The sequence below is a fragment of the Schistocerca nitens genome, chromosome 1, assembly GCF_023898315.1.
Source record: "Schistocerca nitens isolate TAMUIC-IGC-003100 chromosome 1, iqSchNite1.1, whole genome shotgun sequence".
In the NCBI taxonomy this organism is placed as follows: domain Eukaryota; kingdom Metazoa; phylum Arthropoda; class Insecta; order Orthoptera; family Acrididae; genus Schistocerca; species Schistocerca nitens.
The window spans coordinates 133,282,592-133,302,973 of record NC_064614.1 but is presented as its reverse complement, the minus strand read 5'-3'; the positions used below and the strand labels follow the sequence as shown (position 1 = coordinate 133,302,973).

The 20,382-nt window shown below is 44.2% G+C and overlaps 1 protein-coding gene across 1 annotated transcript in view; it reads left to right on the top strand.

The window, feature by feature from the left end:
- The window catches only part of LOC126213416 (uncharacterized), a 156,728-nt gene that overhangs the window by 3,070 nt on the left and 133,276 nt on the right, over positions 1-20,382 (top strand). The window contains exons 2-3 of the mRNA XM_049941463.1: positions 11,291-11,472; positions 17,201-17,323. Coding sequence (XP_049797420.1) covers positions 11,301-11,472; positions 17,201-17,323 — 295 coding nt within the window. The 5' untranslated portion in view covers positions 11,291-11,300. The remainder of the gene's footprint in view (positions 1-11,290; positions 11,473-17,200; positions 17,324-20,382) is intronic.

The window sequence follows — 20,382 nt, the reverse complement described above, 5'->3', positions numbered from 1 at the left end:
CTACTTTTCCACATAGTCACCAAACACACTGAGGCACTTATGATAGCGGTGGACAAGCTTTTGAAAGACCTTCGGCGTAAAATTCTGTCCCCTGAGACTTCAGCCAATGAGTCACGCCCGCCTGGAGTTCCGCGTCGTCATCAAAGTGCTGCGTTGCAAGCCAGTTCTTCCATCTTAGGAAACAAGTGGAAGTCGCTTGGTGCAAGATCGGGGCTGTAGGGCCGATGAGGGAAAATTTCCCATTTGAATGAATTAAGGAGTTCTTTAGAGCGGTTTGCCGTGTGAGGTCGGGCATTGTCGTGCAAACACAAAATTTTGACGTCAGGTTTCCTCGGCGTTTGTTTTGAACTGCTCTTCTAAGGCTGTGCAAAGTTTGACAGTACTGGGCAGAATTTATGGTTGCTCCACGTTCGAGAAAATCAATAAGAAGCACACCTTGCCTATCCCAAAACACTGTCGCCATCAACTTCCTTGCTGACAATGTTTGCAAACATTTTCTTGGTTTTTGGGGGAACCTTGTGTGCCCCCACTCCATGGACTGTAATTTTGTCTCGCAATTGACGTGTTTCACCCAAGTCTCGTCACCGGTTACGATTCGATCCAGTAATGAATCACCATGTTTGTGGCAGGCCTCCAGAAATGTCAACGTTGCCCCAATTCGCTGTTCTTTATGATGGTCTGTAAGCATTTTGGGCGACCATCGTGCACAAAATTTGTGGTAGCCTAGATTTTGAGTGACAATTTCAAACGACAAAGTCCGTGAAACTTGTGGAAAAGAAAACGGAAGCTCCGTTATTTTGAAGCGACGGTTTTCACGAATCGTTTCATCAACTTTAGCGACAAGATCGTCAGTCACAATGCTCAGGCGTCCACTCTTCTCTTCATCATGAACTTTGGTTCGGCCATTTTTAAACCGAATGCACCATTTCCGGACAGAACATTCACTCATTACATTGTTTCGTACACTTCGCACAGTTCCCGATAAATTTCTATAGGTTTTAGGTTTTTTTGCCAACAAAAACCTTATCACAGACCGCACCTCACAACTAGAGGGATTTTCGATTGCAGCGCACATTTCAAATTCGAATATCGAAAAAACCAGACGTGCAGAGACGTCCCTGCTCTCATCGACGGATGCCGACTGAGCTGTCGAGCACGCACATACAAAAATATACGCTATCGACGCGTGCCTAGCGGCGTCAGACGGAAACGTTCCCTACTTGCTGAATAGCTCTCGTAAAATGAAGACAGCTGCAAAAGTCACTTCAGAACTGAATGTCGCACTCGAGAACTCTTTCAGCACGAAAACAACACGTATGGAACTCCTTAATCAGGGAATTGCAGGTTGATCTGGAATTCTGAAACCATTCATAAGTGACACAAATCCCCGTAACAGCAAAACGTGGAGCCAAAGCCATAAAACCTGGACTGTGGAGCAAACGGGAAAAGTCGTCTGGTCCGATGAATCTTGTATCACACTATTTGCAGGATCTGGCCAAACTTACGTCCGGCATACTCAGTCCCAAGCTTACTATGCAGACTACTTACTGCCAAGAATGAACTATTTGAGGGGTGGGGGGGAAGTGACGATTTGGACAGCCGTACCATGGTATTCCATGTGCCACATGGTTACTCTGAGAGGTCGTATTGCAGCGCGGGATTAGCCGAGCGGTCTGAGGCACTGCAGTCATGGACTGTGCGGCTGGTCCTGGCGGAGGTTCGAGTCCTCCCTCGGGCATGGGTGTGTGTGTTCGTCCTTAGGATAATTTGGGTTAAGTAGTGTGTAAGCTTAGGGACTGATGACCTTAGCAGTTAAGTCCCATAAGATTTCACATACATTTGAACATCTGAAGAGGTCGTATTACTGCCAAGGATTATGTGACAATTTTGGCTCACCAGGTTCGTTACATGGTACAATATATGTTCATTAGTGGGTATGCTGTTTTCCAAGACGACAGGGCGCCTGATTTCACAGCTTGTATTATCAAATGGCTCTGAGCACTATGGGACTGAACTGCTGAGGTCATTAGTCCCCTAGAACTTAGAACCAGTTAAACCTAACTAACCTAAGGACATCACAAACATCCATGCCCGAGGCAGGATTCGAACCTGCGACCGTAGCGGTCTTGCGGTTCCAGACTGCAGCGCCTTTAACCGCACGGCCACTCCGGCCGGCGCTTGTATTATCCAGACTGCTTTTATCAGCACATAGATCAACTGTAGCATCTCCCCTGGCCACAACAGTCACCGGATCTGAATATTATTGAGCCTTTGTGGTCTACTTTGGAGAGGAGGGTACGTGACAGCTATCTGCTTCCATCATCGTTACCTGAACTTGCCACCAGTTTGCAGGAAGAATGGTATAAGATTCACTTCAAAGCATATGGGTCCTGTATTTATCCATTCAAGTTGATTTGAATGCCAACTGTTTTCCAGCACCATATTAGGCGTAGTAATGTATTGTGTTTTTGTGTTTCCATTATTTTGTTCACACTGTGTACATGACATGCGACCATGACTTCTGCGTGCTTCACATCTTTTTGTGATGCAGTGTATGTCCGATACATCAATAAGGGGTACCATTTTCTGTTGAGTGAGCGATTTTAGACATAAACAAGCTTTGGTGGGAAATAACATAACTAAGGCATTACATTTGCCTGTAATAGTTTATTTGAATATTGACAGTGTACGAAAACATACTTTTTATATTTTAAGTTTCAACAAATGTTATAAGTTTATAAGTAACAGAGCCGTACTTGCCATGAGAAAGCATGGTATGGCACCATGTAAATTACAAGCACAGCAAACCAATTTTGCAGTCTTACATTGTATGCTGCAATATCGGAATCACTCCCAGAATTTCTGTGTTTTGAGGTATGTTTGCCTGCATTCGCCAACGTCCTTGCCGCAGTGGTAACACCAGTTCCCGTCAGATCATCGAAGTTAAGCGCTGTGGGGCTTGGCTATCACTTGAATGGGTGCCCCTCCGGGTCTGCCGAGTGGTCTTGGCAAAAGGGGTGCACTCAGCCTTCGTGAGGCAAACTGAGGAACTACTCGATTGAGAAGTACCGGCAACGGTCACGAAAACTGACAACGGCTGGGAGAGCGGTATGCTGACCACGTACCCTTCCGTATCTGCATTCGATGACGCCGAAGGTCTGAGGATGACTAGACGGTCGGTCGGTGCCGTTGGGCCTGTTCGGACAGTGTTTTTTTCTTCTTTTTTCTGCATTCGGTAGCATAGAGTCGCTTACGTTTGGCTGTTTATTTCTACTGAAAATGATTGTTAAGTTATTAATAAAAATTCACTTACTTCGCACATGTTTTGGAAAGTACGGAACGATGTAAATCAGTGTATTACACGAAACAGTAAGGTTAAGTGGTCATATAGTACATGGCAGTCAACTTGAGCGATCAGCGACCTATTGTCTGAGTAGTGCAGTCTAGATTTTTTCTCGGTTCGGTACAGTCATCCCCTGACTGTAACACCATCCACACGTGGGTAACGTAACGTCCCGACGCTCCAATCGGTCTCAAAGTTAATGGTACATATGTGACTCATCAAGCACGAAGGGTTAAATCTAGGGGACCTCACAGGGACAATCGTGTGTTAAGTGACCTTTTATATGGTACCAGTAACCCCATCCCAGATTCTGTAAGGAACTGTATTTCCATGTATAACACACTTTGAAACGATTGATTACTTTACAAATCGGTTAATGTCTTAAGCTAATTTTTCAGGCAGCTCAGTGTTTATGACGTCATATCTCCTGGACTCTGAGTCGTACAATGATATAATTGTGCACTTACGTTCAGCGGTATTCTCGATAGTCTTCAAAATGAGTTATGAAGGGAGTCAGTAGTTAGTAAGCAATAAATTAAAACGTCATGCTTGGTACTGAAGTTTTACTGCATGAATAGCAAAAACGCAGTAAAGCAATGAACTTGTTTCCTTTCATTATCTTGAGGGGGTGTCAGCGAGAAAAAAATTTCGAAAAAGCTTAAAATTATCTGTAAAGTCGTCTAAGTGCTCTCTCTCAAATACTGGATGAATATTGCCTGGATAAATTTGCGCGCCGTGAATTACACTGCCTGAAGATGTCTAACAGTTTCTAACTTCAATACTTGTCTTCTTGTGTTCAACTTCTAACATAAGATTATACCTTTTAATGAGTAGACGACGACACCATTTTAACTTTTTAAATTCTGTCAATAACTATACGAAATACTGAAAAACAAATATTTCTTGCCTCTAGAAACCATCAGATAGGCAACCTGCAACTGTGATTGGGTGTACGTTTTAGCCGATAACTTCAACGCACAGCGCATTTAAGGATCACTTTCTCTGACACCCGATAATTGTCTCCCATTGCGAGGCAGAAGTTTGAAATTTGGCTCACAGGTACCTACAACCTTTGCCGTGGCGCGCACAGCCACGCAAATACGAGTACAACGGGCGGCTACCGCTGCAGAATAAGGCTAAATTTACACTGCCCGCGATGCGATGCGATGCCGAGCCGAGCGGAGCGATGAAGCGCTGAAATCGCGTGACAAGGGGCAGGATTGGATTAACAGTGGCGCCAAACAGAGCGGTGACCGTTTAGACTGCAAGTTGGGCTGAGCGATGTGATGCGGTGCGATGCGATGACTCCGCTGTAGTCGCAACCGAGTTTGCGTTTCGCGCGAGTGTTTGGAGCGATTGCTTGTTTGCGCTTGCGTCTGGAGTATTGCTTGCTTGCGATGGACGTCGAAAGACTAATTAACAATGTGCTTGAACGCCCCGTGTTGTGGGACCAGAAAAATAAATATTACCATAATAGGGATTTTGTTCGTCAAGTATGGAATGAAATAGCTAAAGATTGTGGAACAGACAGTGAGAACAAAAAAGTAAAATAAAAGACTCCAAGAAATAAGTAACACCAACAACTTCGTTTATTTTCTAATTTTAATTGTGTATAGATACTATTACAGTATTTTGATAATGAAATGACGTTCACAATAGTTGTAGTATTTGATAATTTCGACATGAAATGTATTTGCATTAATGACTGTTGGCATAGTTTTTGAAGGCCTCTCTGACATTCCTCGCTTTTCTTGAATCACTACTGTTTGCTCTGTCATTTTGGAAGCATGCTGCTAAAGCACTGTGTTCTGTTATGTCCTGGTCAATAGACAATTGAAGGGAAATGTCAGGCCCATCTTTATCGATTATTATATTGTGCAAGACGCTGATGCACTGAATAATAATGTCTGCATGTTCTAAAGAAGTTTCAATTTCTTTTGGAGAAGACGCCACTTGCTGGCCATAATTCCGAAAGTGCGTTCCACCACCGTTCTAGCCCTCGACAGCCTCCTGTTAAATAACCTCTCTTCCTCAGTCAGTGACAGTCCAGGGAAAGGGCGCATTAAGTTTTCCAGTAGTGGAAAGGCTTCATCTCCAACCAACACTAATGGGGCTTTTACTGAAGTACCTGGTAGTTCTTTCAGCGGAGGCCAGTTTTCAGTTTCGTTCAAAATATTATTGTACAAGTTACTTGCTCTAAATGTGCCACCATCTGATTGCTTGCCATAGCCCCAGTGTCAACTGCTATTAATCTGCAGTTAGCATCGGCTACAGCTAGTAAAGCAAGCGAAAGATATTTTTTGTAATTGTAATACATTGTCCCAGAATGAGGGGGACATTTAACCCGAACATGCTTACCATCACTGGCCCCCACACAATTCGGAAAATTCCAGTTGGCATACATGTGTTTTGCAACGGTTTGAAGCAGTGGTATAGTAGGAGAAGGCAGGGCTCAGAATTTCACATATTGTGGCGCACGTTTCATGCACACATTGTGCGAGTGTAGTTAGACCCATCCGAAACGACTGTGCCAGTGCATGGAAAGACATCCCAACCGACAAATATCTGAAAAAGAATGAAATGAGCGTAATTGATGGATGTGTAGGATCTCCATTTGCAGTTAATGTGCTGAAGACAAAAAATCTATTAAGTAAATTATTTACGCATATTTTCACGTCTATATTTTCAGGCGAGGTACTGAAGAATAAATGGAAGAACCTACGTGACACTTTCCGCTCTGAACTCAAAAAAACTCGTGCTGAACTTTCAGGAGACGAAGGTGGCATGCCGCCTTTCCAATCCAATTGGCCGTGGTACGAGCTAATGACCTTCCTGACTGACATAATGACGCCACGGAAGACGAAGACTGATGTTCAACACAGTAAAAGAACAGCATCGCAACACGACGGCGCACACGACGACGTACCATTCTCACCAGCTCTTACAGAGAGAGAGAGAGTGTTTCACCTGATGAAACCAACCAAGCCAGCTTTTCAAGACTGTCTGTAAGTTCAGAGGGTAGCGTTTTGATGCCTCCTCCCTCACCCACCCTACACACAAACCAAATCAAGAGATCCAAGAAATCGACAAACTCTGAGTTGCTAAATATAGAGAAGCAAAAGTTGAAGCTAATTGAGCAACACATGTCGAAATCAGAAATGCAAGATGACAGCTATCATTTTGTAGTGAGTTTGCTGCCAGCAATGCGAAAACTGTCACCAGCACCTCAGTTGAGAGCCAGGATAAAAATTCAGCAGGTTCGTTGATGTCACCCTATGCACCTGAAAATCCAGTTGAAATCGTAATTGCTGGAAATCCGAAGAATGAAATAGTCATTTCTGAAATTCAACCTGATGACATTGTTATTTCAAGCCACCAAGATTCTGAAAAATTTGATACTTAAGTGAGTGAACTGTGATATATTTTATTTCTCATTGTCATTTACGTCAAAATTTATTAAAAGAAAGTTTGAATCTATCACAATTTGTAAATTTTTCATAATAAAATGATTGCTGTAAACTTAATATTGTGTACTTACCTGATGGTGATCATAACTTTCTCTTCAGGGGTAATAGCCATTCTGAAATTTGTGTTTTGCTTCTGTAATCTATTTGAAACAGACGACACAATATAATCAAATGTCTCTGTACTCATTCTGAAATAATTCCAAAATTTATCCTCATCTTTTCTCAAGTCACTGTACAAATGATGAAATTCTCCTAAAGCCCTCCTCTTCTTGTTGATTTCATACACCCATTCACGACTGCGTTGAATTCTCAGAGCACTGTTTTCTAATAAAAAAGAATTTACTGGGTCGAGGAAACACGACGTCGTGCCGAGACAGCTCAATTGCTGGCCAGATCGCGCGCGCGCTGTATCGTGTGCAATGTGAACGCTCCATCGCATTGCATCGCTTTGGCCAATATGCCTCGCATCGCGTCGCGTCGCGTCACATCGCATCGCAGTGTAAACGTACACTTACGCCGCACCTGCAACGTAGTTCCGGAGCGTTCCGCCAGCCAGCACTAGAGGCGTTTCCCGCCAAACATGAAAGCAGCTGCGGAATACGCACGCGCGCGACCCCTTTTTCCGAAGCGTATGGTAATACGATGACATCACCATCCGCCAATCGGGTATCGCCAACGGCCGCCAACCTCACTACAGAATCCGCGGAGGAAGACCAGAGCCGCCGGGTTAAATAGCTGGCAGGAAAGGAAACGTGTCTTTCGATCCGCCGCGGACCGCCGGCAGGAGGAAACATCGTCGCAGCCGGGTCGGCCAGGTGCTCATCTTCAATACGCCAGTCTTCGTCCCGCCGTCTAACTCCTCGGCATGCGTTGGAGAGCATCGAGAGAGCACTACCCAAGAACGTAAAATCAGTTCAGATATAAAAGACAATTTTATTGAGGTTGTATATTCGTGTTTTGATACTAAATTTTTGGACAGGAGAAAAGCCTTTTTATTTTCCAAAGAAGGTTATCTGTTGTAAAATTAAGTGGCGTCCTGGCTACACCTAATAAAGCAAATTTTATTATCACGTGAGTGTCGATCAGTGTATATAACAACCTTCAACTGTAATGGCGCAAAGGCGTGGTGCATTGCGATGTCACCCTCGGGTTTGGCGATGCTTCAAACAGCAAAGAGTTGACACGTGCGGAGAAAAGGCCAAAGCTCAGAAGTTTATGTGAGGTGTAAGATGGGTTAATGACGTTACATTAACACCAAATTTTACCACAATTCTGCCTAACGCCACCGTAGACGTCTCACTCCTTTCTTACACACATTCAAGCCCTTCTTCCGACGCCTCTGCGATGGAAGTCTGAACCGCGACGCTCAGCTTTCAAATCACGCGGTTTTCTTATTGGGTGGCCGAGATAAACATTTCAGTCGCAACGCCTCTCAGGATCGACACGAAAAGCCCTCACGAGGTGGCATAAAGGGCGTCAATGAAATCCATTGACATTTCGCGGTCGAGAATGACAGTCTGTAGTGCGATGTACAATAGAAGAAGTTCTTGACTACCTTTGGCACTACCGACACCCCCTGTCCTATTCAATACTTCTCTGACGACATCGTGAGCCTGCTATGCCATTGAAGTGATCCCACCCCTTTGGAATGTAGCGTGGCCACAGGTTTTTGCTCCGGTCTACAGCTTGGGACCATTTGGGACTGTTTAAAATTATTCTTCAACCCCGTCTTCCGCACTGTCCTGTATCCTGCGTCTGACCACGGGAGGGGGGTTTGTAACTTTGGCACTTGCGTTACTGTAAAACGACACAGGCTTCCTCTAAGATTTTTTGAAACTTGTATAGGCGTTCACCAGCATCGTCATAGCTTTTGAAGATAGAATAGCAATCATTCACAGCGTCGCATGTGGTTGGCTGCATGTGCTTTCTTGCTGGTCAGGGGTAATGCTACTATGTACTGACTTGAAGTTGTGTAACAGCTCACCGACAGAATCATTCAGTGTAAATCAAATTGTTCTAAATTTGAATACGCTCTCACTCTGAAACAATTTTTTTCTGTGCCATTTTGTAAATACCTATCGTATTCTGTCACAGCAGGCATATAAGTATATACTTTCTCGTACTTTCGTTACTTTTATGATTTTTTGAAACTTGTGTAGGTATTCATTATAATCACCTGGATAGCAGTGCGCGTTAAAGTGTCACTTTCCGGTGCGTCGACTCCAAGTCAAATCTGGTCAGTATGCCAGCCAGCCTGGATGCGGATTTTAAGCGGTTTCCGAAATCCCACCAGGTGAATACGGGGCTGGTACCCAAGTCCTGCCTCACTTACACGATCCACAAACATGTAGAAAACTTTCGCTCTCTTTCACACGAGTAACACGACCCGCAGCCAGTTCGGGTATACATTTCCAACCACCACTTAAATTAACGATACCAAATCCGTTTAACCCAGGGCAGATAAGGGACAAAGGGACAAGAAAAAGAAGTATAGGTATTCATCATGTCTTCGTCGTGATGTTAACCATGACCTCTGGGATATACTTGTTGTGGCTTATATTGAGAGGCACCCACATGCGTTGCTCATACTGTGGCATCAAGCAGTCAGGCCTGCAAGATGAGTGGTCTGCCAAGCGAGTGGATTCATTCATATTTATCGAGTAACATGAACTCTCATACTCACAATTAAGTTACAAGTTATCCTCCTATATGAATAATACGCAACGGAAACACGCATCTGACTATCAGTAATTTACAGAACTCTGACTGTTCACTACGCACTGGCAATACCACATTTTCTTTCTTTTTTATTTAACGGCTTTTGTCAACACGTGGCCATCGCACTGAATATGAGTGGCGCACACATTATAAATTCTGGATATCATGACAACATACAATTCGAAGGAAAAGGCCACCAATCTTTTTCTTTCCACTATCTTATTTATTCCGATAAATTCTATAACCTAAACACACAAATTCTATAACCTACAACAATAACACATGAGAAATTCCGCCCAGTGGGCATGGCTTTACATTGGTGAATCTCTATCTTATGGTCTCGTAATTATTTAACGCTACAGTGCACTTTCTGGATAGGATGATGGATCTTTTATTATTTCTCACACTTCGACTCTCACAATCATCACGAAACTTTCCTCCAGACCGAGCAGTACAAAAGGAACATGCATAACCCACTACCTCTGCAACTACCTAGCTACTCTTCCATGCAAACCACACATACCCAAATTACATGACATACACCACACTACAACAAGGAATACAACACAATAAATAGTCACAACACTATCACTTTCAGCTTTCCCACTTCAATTAGTATTTATCCCATTTTCACACGACACTGCCCCACTTTGTAGTTCTTCTTTCCTACTATGAACTCTGTAGATATATGCACGTCTTCCTGTGCAATGCAAGCCAAGTGGCGTTGCTGGATAAAAGGCTGACTCACCTTGCTTCTCTCTCAGAGTATTATAGTTTGAATCAAGCGTCACACGGAAACATAAGATGCAAAGTAATATTAAGAGCATATTCATCACACACGCGAGTCCTCAACTGATACCATGGACGAGTACTTCTCTTTATCCTTTGTCTCATACACAGATTGAGACTCACACGGTACTCACCACGTGGAAGTACTCGTCTCTAATTTCAAGTCCTGCACACGCCATTTCTTAAATATTTCAACTTATGGTACACACGCTATTTCTTAAATATTTCAACTTATTGTACACACGCTAGTAATTCAGCTTAACTTAAGCACACGGAAGTATTTCAACTTATTGCTACATGTGGTTTCATTGTGACCGTTGGTCACTTCCGAAGATTACTACGATCCCATTAATATTACCTGCCTGACATTTAATTCTCCCCACAAAAGTTCCTGAAATAGAGAAATTATTATTTCAAACTACTCTTAAATATTCCATATGCATACCACGTCTCCACTCTTTTGTCTTTACGGAGCACACCTAAGACAGGTCTTAACAACACAAGATCCAGCGGCAGAGTGTTGAAACATGACTGTTCTTCAGGTCATCTCGCACCTCTGTCGAGGTGGGGGAAGACCATGCTACCGTATTGGTCAGCCACATTTCAGGCACTCAAAGCTCCGGTAAGTTTCATCTCTTTGGTTCCACCAAAGGTGGCCAAAGGATCGTCTCAAAGATGATCATATATTCACATTCACTACCTGCGGTTAGCAGACGACCATACATTCATTCATTTCACAGATCTCACCAAACTGGATGTAGGGATTTATTTTGTGGGAGTGCACATGTGATCAATTAAATAAATAAATTGTCATTCTTTCCCACACTGGTATCCGGCTTCACTGTATTAATTGAAATTGAGTTATTATTAGAAAAAAATATGTTGTTCTGACAAAAATAATGAAGTATGTTGTACCTATTTTCAATGTCGGGCGGTATTGTACCCTTTCAATATGTCCGACCGTTTTCGATAGGCTTACCACGATGACGGTGGAAAATCTGCGAAGGAAGGTTGCAGAAGCAGAGAGAGGCAAGGACGACAATGACGCTGACGTCGACGACGACGACATGAGCGGCATAGCTGGCACGCTCCGACGCTGGAACATCAACCCTAACCTGGTGATGCTCAAGATCACGCTGTTCGTCATGTATGGAGGTGAGTGCGTTCTACAGAAATGCCTGGTCTCTTGCTTAGTAATGGCAGTAATCTACTCAGAATCTAAGATCGCCTGATTGTCTTGTTTAAAACATTACGAAGTTGAATTGTACATATGACACATTAACTTTCAATATCTACGTTTGCTGCTCAGGTTCATGTGGACCATAACTTTTGTTGGAGCAATTCTTGACAATAATTTTGGTTGCTGCAGATCATGTCCTTCTGTTGGATTTCATGCCAAGGATTCCAAGTCAAAGACAGTCGGAATGTTCTCCAATGAATTTTTGCTATAGTAACTCGTAAAAATGTGTTGGATACTTCGATGCAATTTCTGTACGATACTGATGATATTAGCAGGTAAACAAATGACTTTCACTCTCAGTTACAGAACGGAAGGTTAGGCGGTCTTACTTATAGCTGCCTCTCATTTCTTTTACAATCCATCAAGTCGATTCCGACTCCTGGTGACATGACGAACGAAGTCCATCTACACTCCTGGAAATTGAAATAAGAACACCGTGAATTCATTGTCCCAGGAAGGGGAAACTTTATTGACACATTCCTGGGGTCAGATACATCACATGATCACACTGACAGAACCACAGGCACATAGACACAGGCAACAAAGCATGCACAATGTCGGCACTAGTACAGTGTATATCCACCTTTCGCAGCAATGCAGGCTGCTATTCTCCCATGGAGACGATCGTAGAGATGCTGGATGTAGTCCTGTGGAACGGCTTGCCATGCCATTTCCACCTGGCGCCTCAGTTGGACCAGCGTTCGTGCTGGACGTGCAGACCGCGTGAGACGACGCTTCATCCAGTCCCAAACATGCTCAATGGAGGACAGATCCGGAGATCTTGCTGGCCAGGGTAGTTGACTTACACCTTCTAGAGCACGTTGGGTGGCACGGGATACATGCGGACGTGCATTGTCCTGTTGGAACAGCAAGTTCCCTTGCCGGTCTAGGAATGGTAGAACGATGGGTTCAATGACGGTTTGGATGTACCATGCACTATTCAGTGTCCCCTCGACGATCACCAGTGGTGTACGGCCAGTGTAGGAGATCGCTCCCCACACCATGATGCCGGGTGTTGACCCTGTGTGCCTCGGTCGTATGCAGTCCTGATTGTGGCGCTCACCTGTACGGCGCCAAACACGCATACGACCATCATTGGCACCGAGGCAGAAGCGACTCTCATCGCTGAAGACGACACGTCTCCATTCGTCCCTCCATTCACGGCTGTCGCGACACCACTGGAGGCGGGCTGCACGATGTTGGGGCGTGAGCGGAAGACGGCCTAACGGTGTGCGGGACCGTAGCCCAGCTTCATGGAGACGGTTGCGAATGGTCCTCGCCGATACCCCAGGAGCAACAGTGTCCCTAATTTGCTGGGAAGTGGCGGTGCGTTCCCCTACGGCACTGCATAGGATCCTACGGTCTTGGCGTGCATCCGTGCGTCGCTGCGGTCCGGTCCCAGGTCGACGGGCACGTGCACCTTCCACCGACCACTGGCGACAACATCGATGTACTGTGGAGACCTCACGCCCCACGTGTTGAGCAATTCGGCGGTACGTCCACCCGGCCTCCCGCATGCCCACTATACGCCCTCGCTCAAAATCCGTCAACTGCACATACGGTTCACGTCCACGCTGTCGCGGCATGCTACCAGTGTTAAAGACTGCGATGGAGCTCCGTATGCCACGGCAAACTGGCTGACACTGACGGCGGCGGTGCACAAATGCTGCGCAGCTAGCGCCATTCGACGGCCAACACCGCGGTTCCTGGTGTGTCCGCTGTGCCGTGCGTGTGATCATTGCTTGTACAGCCCTCTCGCAGTGTCCGGAGCAAGTATGGTGGGTCTGACACACCGGTGTCAATGTGTTCTTTTTTCCATTTCCAGGAGTGTATATAGGGTGTCCCAGAAACGTTGCGACAAACTTCGAGTGTTTGTAGAGTGTGTCTTCAGGAACAAAATCGAGCATGGGAACCTGTGTTCAGAAACGTCAGCCAATGACGCTACAGAGCGTCGAAATTACAGGTTCGGCCCCTCCCACTAGGCCATCCCTTCGGCAGCGAACGTGACTTTGTTCGCTGATGGACGGTAGGCGGAAGGTCTCGTAATGTTGTTTGTTATTCGGTAATCGCGACTGTTTGCCACGATCACCAGTGGGGAAGATGGAGCCAACTGCTGCGTAGACAGGCGTTATCTCTGTGAATGCTGTGCTCTGTTTCCTTGCTGAACGACAGTTTCGGACACATGTTTCCATCTGCAATTTATGCTTTTCCTATACACCGAAAGAAATTGGAGATTTTAGAGGATACCAGGAGACAAATAAACTGTGGATGGAAACCCGTGTCCGAAAAAAGCGTATATATATCTTCTGACATGCAGGGTCCTTGGATTCATGATGTTGTCTCCATACTCATACACGTCCATATATATATATATATATATATATATATATATATATATATATATATATATATATATATATATATATATATATATATATCGTCTTCAGTCCAGAGACTGGTTTGATGCAGCTCTCCATGCTACTCTATCCTGTGCAAGCTTATTCATTTCCCAGTACCCCAGTACCTACTGCAACCTACATCCTTCTGAAGCTGTTTAGTGTATTCATCTCTTGGTTTCCCTCTACGATTTTTACCCTCCACGCTGCCCTACAATACTGACTTGGTGGTCCCTTGATGCCTCAGAATATATCCTACCAACCGATCCCTTCTTCTAGTCAAGTTGTTCCACAAATTTCTCTTTTCCCCAATTGTATTCAATACATCCTCATTAGTTATGTTATCTACCCATCTAATCTTCAGCGTTCTTCTGTAGCACCACATTTCGAAAGCTTCTATTCTCTTTCAAGACAGCTGCTCTTACACACACACACACACACACACACACACATATATATATATATATATATATATATATATATATAGTGTTTTTGAGAATAAAGAATCATAAATTAGTGAATTCTAAATTGCTTAAATTTGTTAAAGATATGTCTTCAGCCATACCTTTTTTTTCTTTTTTCATCAGTTATTGTTAATGTAAAACATACATTGAAGAGCCAAAGACACGGGTAAACCGGCCCAGTATCGTGTAGGGCCCCCGCGAGCACACAGAAGTGCCGCAACACGACGTGGCATGAACTCGACTAATGTCGGAAGTAGCTCAAAATGGCTCTGAGCACTATGGGACTTAACTTCTGAGGTCATCAGTCCCCTAGTACTTAGAACTACTTAAACCTAACTAACCTAAGGACATCACACACATCCATGCCCGAGGCAGGATTCGAACCTGCGACCGTAGCGGTCGCGCGGTTCCAGACTGTAGCGCCTACAACCGCTCGGCCACTCCGGCCGGCTCTAAAGTAGTGATGGAGGGAATTACACCATGAATCCTGCAGGGCTGACCATAAATCCGTAACAGTACGAGGAGCTGGAGTTCTCATCTGAATAGCACGTTGAGAGGCATCCCTGATATGCTCAATAACGTAAATCTTCAGGCTTTCCCGGCGATCTAATGACATCTTGGCTTGTCGGGTGTTCTGCCGGATATCAGCGTCGTAATTGCACGATATTTCGGTAGCGTAACTCGTTACCTTCATCAGGTGCGATCTGAGACTACTCCTAGAGTGGACCTGATCCAGTATTTATGCCTGTGGCCTCCCCTTCACCAGGCTCTCCCTCTGCTGCCCGCGCCCGCTCGCTGCATAAATACTGGACCAGGTCCATTCGAGGAGTAGTCTCAGGTCGCACCTGATGAAGGTAACGAGTTACGCTACCGAAATATCGTGCAATTACGACGCTGATATCCCGCAGAACACCCGACAACCTAAGATGTCATGCTCATTAATGTTAATGTCTGGGGAGTTTGGTAGCCAGCGGAAGTGTTTGAACTCAGGAGAGTGTTCCTGGAGCCACTTTGTAGCAAGTCGGGGTGTGTGGGCTGTCGCGTTGTCCTACTGGAATTGCCCAAGTCCGTCGGAATGCACACTGGACATGAACGGATGCAGGTGATCAGACAGGGTGCTTACGTACTTGTCACCTGTCACAGTCGTATCTAGGCGTATCAGGGATCCCTTATCATTCCACCTGCACACGTCCCACACCATTACGGAGCCTCCACCAGCTTGAACAGTCCCCTTCTGACATGCAGGTGAAACTTCTCCTTTGAATGTAAAGAATGACAGTGCTGGTAAAACTTCTACGTCACTTGATACTGAAAACGCTGAATAAAACTGAACGTACTGAGACTGTTTTCTCTTTGCTTATTCTGATCATTTCTAAACTGACACACAATATTTTGGCGCAATGCAGTCTGAATTTTAATAATCCCTACAAAAGAATAGCTCCGACTAACAATAACTTATACCGTTCATGAATCACTTACCTCACAAAAATCTTCGTTACTCGAGTTACTGCAATACAGTGAGCGCCAATACTGCCACTAAATAAAAGTTTCTAACTACTGAAGGCTCTAACTACTGATAGGCATATAGTTAGCAAATGAAAGATTTTGCTAGAGAACAAACAATGTATTTACCTTAATACTGTTCAAAAGTCATTATATATCAGTTCATGACATCCAGACTTACAAATCTCGTTTTCCTGACGGACACACGTCCAGATCGTCCACTCTCAAAACTCTGGCACCTCTTTCCCCACATCCACCACTGCTGGCGGCTCACCTCCAACTGCACAACGCTAGGCGCTGTTCACATCCGACAGCCCAACACTACACTACCGAATATTCCAACAATGAGTCTAACCAGCCACAGACTGCACACAACGCACTCAGCGATTTTCATACAGAGCACTACATGGCGTTATCAACATAAAAACCTAAACAACCTACTTACACAGGGTCCATGGATTCATGAGGTTGTCTCCATACTCATACACGTCCATACGCTCGATACAATTTGAAACGAGACTCGTCCGACCAGGCAACACGTTTCCAGTCATCAACAGTCCAATGTCGATGTTTACGACGCCATGCGAGGCGCAAAGCTTTGTGTCGTGCAGTCGTCAAGGGTACACGAATGGGCTTTCGGCTCCGAAAGCCCATATCGATGATGTTTCATTGAATGGTTCGCACGTTGACACTTGTCGACGGCCCAGCATTGAAATCTGCAGCAATTTGCGGAAGGGTTGCACTTCTGTCACGTCGAACGATTTTCTTGAGTCGACGTTGAATCTTTTTCCGGCCGGAGCGATGTCGGAGATTTGATGTTTTACCGGATGCCTGATATTCACGGTACACTCGTGAAATGGTCGTATGGGAGAATCCCCACTTCATCGCTACCTTGGAAATGCTATGTCCCATCGCTCGTGCGCCGACTATAACACCACGTGCAAACTCACTTAAATCTTGATAACCTCCATTTTTAGTAGCAGTAACTAATCTAACAACTGCGTCAGACACTTGTCTTATGCAGGCGTTGCCGACCGCAGAGCCGTATTCTACCTTTTTACATATCTCTGTATTTGATTAGCCATGCCTATACCAGTTTTTTTGGCGTTTCGGTGTATCATGTGCAGCAAAGAATACACGTTCTCTTCCATGTCATCAGGTAAGCCAAAAGATTGGACAGCACTGCTCTTCTGGGTCGAATGAATGGTTGACAAAAGAGCATAAGGGAGCAGACCATCTGCAGGAAGGAAGTAGTACAGACAGTTCGACATCTGTTGCAGCGACGGCGGCGCTGTTGCCATACCTGACGATCCACATGCAGAGCATCGGGCTGACCGTGGAGGAGATCGCCTTCGTATACCTCGCGCTGCCATTCACCACGTTCCTCAGCCCGCCCGTCACTGGTGAGTCAAGTCTCCGGAGGCTGCCAGCTCCACGTCTGTAAAGCTGCCACATGCAATAAAAGTCGCGCCAGTTGGTTGCCACTCAAGTAACGTCACTGAAGTTGCCCTTGAAAACACTCAAATTCCTCTGGCGCCACTAGAGTGACGTCACTTTTAGCCATGACCCAAAACTGACGCCACCTCCTTTCCCCCACCCCCAGTTAGCGTCAGAAGCAAATCAAGCAGGGAGCATCAAGATTCCAGTGCTTCTAAAACTAATATCTGTATTTAGTGGTTTTCCTCTCTATACTTCCATATTACGAAAGTATGTAGTTTCAGTGTCATGCCACAGTAAAGATCTCTCGAAAATACGCCGTTTTTAGTGCAGTCTGTTGTGCTACATTGGCAAGAAGTGCGACTTTGGTATATAAAACCTTTGTGAGCACATAATGGTTAATTTATGTGGTAAAAAGTACTATTATGTTTGTGTTTACAAGGTGTATGAAAAAGAATCATTCGATTTCTGAAACTAATAAACGTATACAATGGATTTTGTTTTTTCATGAACGGGAAAGTCAAAGAGTTTTTTCATGCCTTTTCATAGGTCTTCAATATGCCCCGCCCCCTTGAGATGCATTGCATATTGAATGTGGTATTTAGATTGTTCCCACACTGCAGCAAGCATATCTTGAGTTACAGCTTCCACAGCTGCCGTTATGCGATGTCGCAGTTCATCAGTTCATTCGTTGTTGGTAACAGTGGCCCATAAACAGAGTCTTTTATAAACCCCCACAAGAAATAATCACATACAGTCACTTTGGAGGCCAGTAATGTGAGGCTGAATCATTTGGTCCAGTGCGACCGATCCATCGTTCAATAATCCTTTGATTTAAAAATTCCCACATTTCCAGATGCTAGTGTCGCGGTGTCCCATGTAAAACTCGAGAGTTTGCTCTTTCCAACAGTACGTTGTTCACGCATGTATCTCAAATAACATAATAGTTATGATTGTTTAAATTCGGATGATTCTGTCTGATACACCGTGTGTAAGGCATGGATAAGATTTGTGTGTGAATAAGCAAATATTATTGAGTAATTAGTGGAACCTGATTTTTAGTTTGACAGCAACTCATTTAAATCTGCAAATAGGAAAATTAATGCAATGCTGCCAGTACATTCAGATTCAAGTACTGGCAACGTCAATTTTCTTAAACTTTTTCTCAGTGGATTTGGGAGAGGAAACAACAATGTTTCTGGCGGTAGCATAATTTCGAAATGAATATAGGTTTTAATACAGGAAATCACAACTATATAGTATCTTTTAGTGTAACTGCAGGAAGCATAGTTACAATATTCAGTACAGAATAACATTCAAATTGTAGTGGTGAGGGAGGACATGGATAAATGACAGGTAATCGCCAGATATCAAATATGAAAGTGCCTCATGCAGTTTCACTCAGGCAAGTACGGCAGCTTTAATGTGAGTTTTTTTTTCCCTATGGCGTCACTTTAGTTGCTTTTGGGAACCTTGCTTAAAGATGAGCGTTTGTTGGACCCAGCGACACATGTCGCTTTGTAAAAGTCCCTTTTACACGACTTTCTTGTTTCAACTGACTGCTCATGACAAACAAGTCTGCTGCCCTGTACTGAGTCTCGCTTGCCACGAGTGATCATTTTCGTTCACACGTCAGCGACAAAAAATGTGAGTGCTGTGTGAGCAGTTTGCCATTCAGTTTGGTACCTGAACGGTGAAAGTGACGTTTGAGGGACTATTCTGTACGAACAAGCAACGATACCAGACTTAATAATCAAAGCAAAATCCATATTAGATGTTCTTAACAAAGCTCGTTTGGTAAGTTGGTAAATTCGTCACACTCCTGAAAACTGAAAGAACAGGAAACGTGTCAGCCAAACATTTCAAAACATCTATACTGATCGAGAAAATCTGTAATTACAATCACGTCAAGGAAAATTTATAAAGCAATAAACAATGCCTTTTTACTTTATCCTTTGTGTCTTACATTCTTCGTAAATGCCAAATAACAGAACTTCTTCGCTGTTGTTCTAACTTCTTCACTGTTGAAACTATTTTCATTAAAAAACCAACGTTAATCCGTACACGTTTTTATTTATGCTTTTTTTCCTCCAGCTACCGGTATCGTAAAACGGACATTCTGGTAGCTATTTTGCTTTAAAATAATTCATTGCTCTAGTGGAACACACTAATAGGCAAAATACCAGACCTCGGTGCAGCCTTTGCAGCATGTCACGAAAACAAAACGATTAACAAAATAAGATTAAGAAGACACAAAACGCAAAATCTGTTACTATAACAAGTGTGCGTTCGGCGAGGTTAGCTTAACTTCCGATGTTGGGCTGCGGTTACAGTGGCAGTGAGATCGGTGGGTTCCACCAACGACCGACGTCCCACGAAGATGGCCGATCTTTTCAAATAAGTATGCAAGTATGCGCGCAGTCATAATGCAGCCGCTCTAATCGCTGAAATTACAGACTTAGGACGACAATCGGTGATATTCAAGTCAGTTTGTTTTCGCATACACGAAATGTGGACTATGAGAAACTCAAAGAAAAAGAATTTTCTCATCCTGAGGATGAAAGATATAATCGCGATATTGTTGTTGTTGTAGTCTTCAGTCCGAAGACTGGTTTGATGCAGCTCTCTATGCTACCGTTATGTCCTGTGTAAGCTTCTTCATCTCTGAATAACTGCTGCTAGCTATATTCTTTTGAATTTGCTTACTGTATTCATCTCTTGGTCTCCCTCTACGATTTTTATCCTCCATGCTTCCCTCCAATACTAAATTGGCGATCCCTTGCTGTCTCAAAATGTATCCTATACACCGACCTCTTCCTTTAGTCATATTATACAAAATTTCTTTTTTGGCTCAAATGGCTCTGAGCACTATGGGACTTAACTTCTGAGGTCACCAGTCCTCTAGAACTTAGAACTACTTAAACCTAACTAACCTAAGGACATCACACACATCCATGCCCGAGGCAGTATTCGAACCTGCGACCGTAGCAGTCGCGCGGTTCCAGACTGTAGCGCCTAGAACTGC